General features: G+C 37.3%; 1 protein-coding gene across 1 annotated transcript in view; it reads left to right on the top strand.

The window, feature by feature from the left end:
• crfb1 (cytokine receptor family member b1) overlaps positions 1-915 on the top strand; it is a 14,702-nt gene extending 13,787 nt beyond the window's left edge. Inside the window, exon 7 of the mRNA XM_007575009.2 lies at positions 141-915. Within this exon, the coding sequence (XP_007575071.1) occupies positions 141-800 (660 nt within the window). The 3' untranslated portion in view covers positions 801-915. The remainder of the gene's footprint in view (positions 1-140) is intronic.
• The last annotated feature ends 2,410 nt before the right edge of the window (positions 916-3,325 follow it).

The following is a 3,325-nucleotide window of genomic DNA, read 5'->3' as shown; positions in this document are numbered from 1 at the left end:
TTTTTGATGGAAATTTATTCCTTTTTTCCATCTATTTTGGCCCCAATTTGCTACCATACTTCTGACCCTTGCAGCTCTCTAACCACAGTTTGTTTCCAGTTACAGTTCCTGTTTCTGCCTTCTCATTTCCTCTTCCTCAGGTCGTTTTGAGGCACAGCTACGTCCTAACCCTGAGCACCACGGACATCAACCGGGTCACCATCATCCCCCAAACGGTAAAAACCAGAAACTGCCCGGCGATGTCTCCGTCTCCCTCCGGGGACGCCAGCTCTGAGGACGAAGACGGCGATGAGGAGGCTGCAGTGAAGCTGTACATGAACAGAAAAGGAGAACTTTCCACAGGCGGCGGTTCTGCTGACAGCAGTGGGAAAGTCGACGTGATGAAGGGTGACTTCATGGAGGTGGAGTCCAACCAGTATGAGGCCAAAGCAGAAACTCTTTTTATTTATGATAAAGATCAATCTGGAATGGAGGACTCCACAACTCAGCAGGAGGAAGTCAAAATGGAGACTCTGGAGTTCTCTGGAGACGTCAACCTGTTCTCCGTCACCCTCGCCTCAATAGCTGCTTGTGATGAAGACGAGGTAGAGGAGGATCAGGACTCTGGAAGCTCTTCCATGGACTTCCTGAGGACTTACACCCTGAAACCTCTGAGCCAGATGGACTCTGAAAGCAAACGGGATGATGGGATGCGTCCTTCAGAGTCGGGACAAGATGGCAGCTGCACAGAGTCCTGGATAGACGAGGAGGAAGAAGAGGAGGAGGAGGAAGAGTTCTCTGGATATCTGACAAATAAATGAAATGTTTTCTCACACTGGAGTACTGTACGTTAAAACAGCATGTCCATTTCTGATTCTGCGACTCTGTGTGAACCAGTAGATGGAATAATCACCCACACGGCAAAAACACAAAATATTAACAAGTATTTTTATTTAGTTTCTACTGCAAATATCTTAGTTTTGTCTTATTTAAGGTGCACTAACTTACAAGAAACTTTTCAGCAAAATATATGAGCTTGTTTTAAATNCGACTCTGTGTGAACCAGTAGATGGAATAATCACCCACACGGCAAAAACACAAAATATTAACAAGTATTTTTATTTAGTTTCTACTGCAAATATCACTTAAAATAAGACAAAATTAATAGCAATAGGAGCTTGTTTTAGGTCAATAATTCATTAATATTGACGAAAAAGTACTGGTTCCAGTATGTTCACTTATTTCACAATCAATAGGCGCTGCACCGTTACCTAGCAACCCCCGCCAAGCCCAGCCTGTCGCCTAGCAACCCAGCTCTATTTCTACTAGCAGAATATTTGACTTATAACAAAATGGTTTTCCCTTGTTATAAGTGAAGTAATCTGCCAGTACTTTTTATCAATATTAAGGAATCATTATTATAAAACAAGCTCCTATGTTTTTCTGAAAAGTTACTAATAGGTTACTTTTGTCTTATTTTAAGTGTACCAAGATATTTCCACTATAAACTAGACATAAATACTTGGTAAGATTTTGTGTTTTTGCAGTGTGGATGATTATTCCATTTCTCGGTTCACACACAGAATTGTAGAATCAGAAATGGACCTGTTGTTCTTCTTCAGCAGGTCCATGCGGGTTGCTTTGGAGTCACACAGAAGTCTGACTTTTGTCCCATTTAATTAATAGTTTGAATGACAAAAAAATTATTTTCATTAATTTGAGCATCAAAACCTGCTGAGTAAATGTAGTCTTAAAATTTCTCAATTTTTCTCCAAAACTACTTCAGTAAGAAGACGTTTACTACAGGTAACACACTGACTCCTGTCAATTACTCCGCATAACCCTGTCCCGATAATGTCGATGTGACATCGTCTCCAGTTTTTAAACTCAGACCTACTGCAATCACCTATAATCGTAAAGCTCTCTTCACATTCTCACTGTCTGCAGTCAGTTTGTCAGATCTGTCCAGTTATTTAATCCAACCCTAACGGTATCGGTGCTCAAAGTTGTTACCGTCTGTATTTTTGGTTTTTCTGCAGCAACATTTCATGTTTTTTTGTGATTGTTCATATTTCAGTTCCAGTTGGTTCATGCTGGGTCAAAATGAAACCAGACTAGTGCCTCAGAACAAAGACAAATGTTTATCTGCTTCACCTGTTTTAAAGGTGAAAACAACAAAATAAAAATCTGTTAAAAGTTTTCACTGCGCCTCCTGTGTGATCTTTTTGTTTTCTGATATTTTCTGATTAAAAAAAGCAATCTTTCTGAATCTGGACATTATGTTTCAGAATGAGGTAGACTTTAACTCTTAGATGTCAACATCACAGTGGACTGTTTTCCATTCACCAGAAACTAAACCAAAAGGAAAAGTGTTCTGGGATTAGGTCATTTTCTCACAAGTGTTACTTATGGCCAACCATATAAAATCTAAACACTTTAGCACTGCAAAAACAAAATATTACTAAGTATTTTCAGTCTAGTTTCTAGTACTTTAGAAATAATACAATTAATTTATAAGTAACTTTTCCACAAGATATAGGAGCTTGTTTTAAATCAATAATCCCTTAATACTGATGACAAAGTATTAGTTCCACTGGCAGATTATTTCTTATAACGTGGAAAAATATCTTATCTAAATAAAACAATCTGCCAGTGGAACTTGAACTTATTCATTAATGTTAAGGAATTATTGACTTCAAAGTTCCTCCATGTTGCTGAGAGGTTTTTGTTAGTTTTGTCTAATTTTAAGTGTATTAATTTGCACTAGAAACTGCACAAAACCATGTTAATTTGAGATTTTTTTTATGCACATCTTTTTTTTACTGTATCAAAAAAAATTGACATTCCTCTTTCCTGCGATGTTTTCCAGCTCCGCTTGGGAAGTATTTAGATAGACAGATCTATCTATTCAGCTAGCTAGAGCGTATCGAGCTAGCTAGCTACTAGTTACGTAAGTTAGCAACACATTTATCAAAAAAAAACATGGTATATTAATACGTTATAATTTTTTGCAACAAGCAGGTAGAATATGTCTTGTATCAACTCTTCTCCTTCCTGATTATTCCCAGATGAACTATTTTATCTTGAGGAGTTTCTTTATTATTCCAGATGACTCACATGATACATCAGCATTTATTTTATTGTCAATTCAACAGAAATTAAATCAAAAGTAAAAGTGAGAGAACTAAGTGGGGGCAGTAAAACATAATCACAATTCAAATGTTCTGGCTTTTAAAAAGTGAGTCTCACTGCATAAAACCTGCTGGGTGAAAAGTCTGAAAAGGATTTAATAATAAAAATAATAAAACTGATTGTAATATATGGATTCCACGACAGTGTATTAGGC

This window comes from Poecilia formosa, unplaced genomic scaffold (genome assembly GCF_000485575.1).
Source record: "Poecilia formosa unplaced genomic scaffold, Poecilia_formosa-5.1.2 Scaffold367, whole genome shotgun sequence".
NCBI classification, from domain to species: Eukaryota; Metazoa; Chordata; class Actinopteri; order Cyprinodontiformes; family Poeciliidae; genus Poecilia; species Poecilia formosa.
Note: the sequence above shows the minus strand (reverse complement) of the source record. Positions and strands in the feature narration are given on the sequence as shown.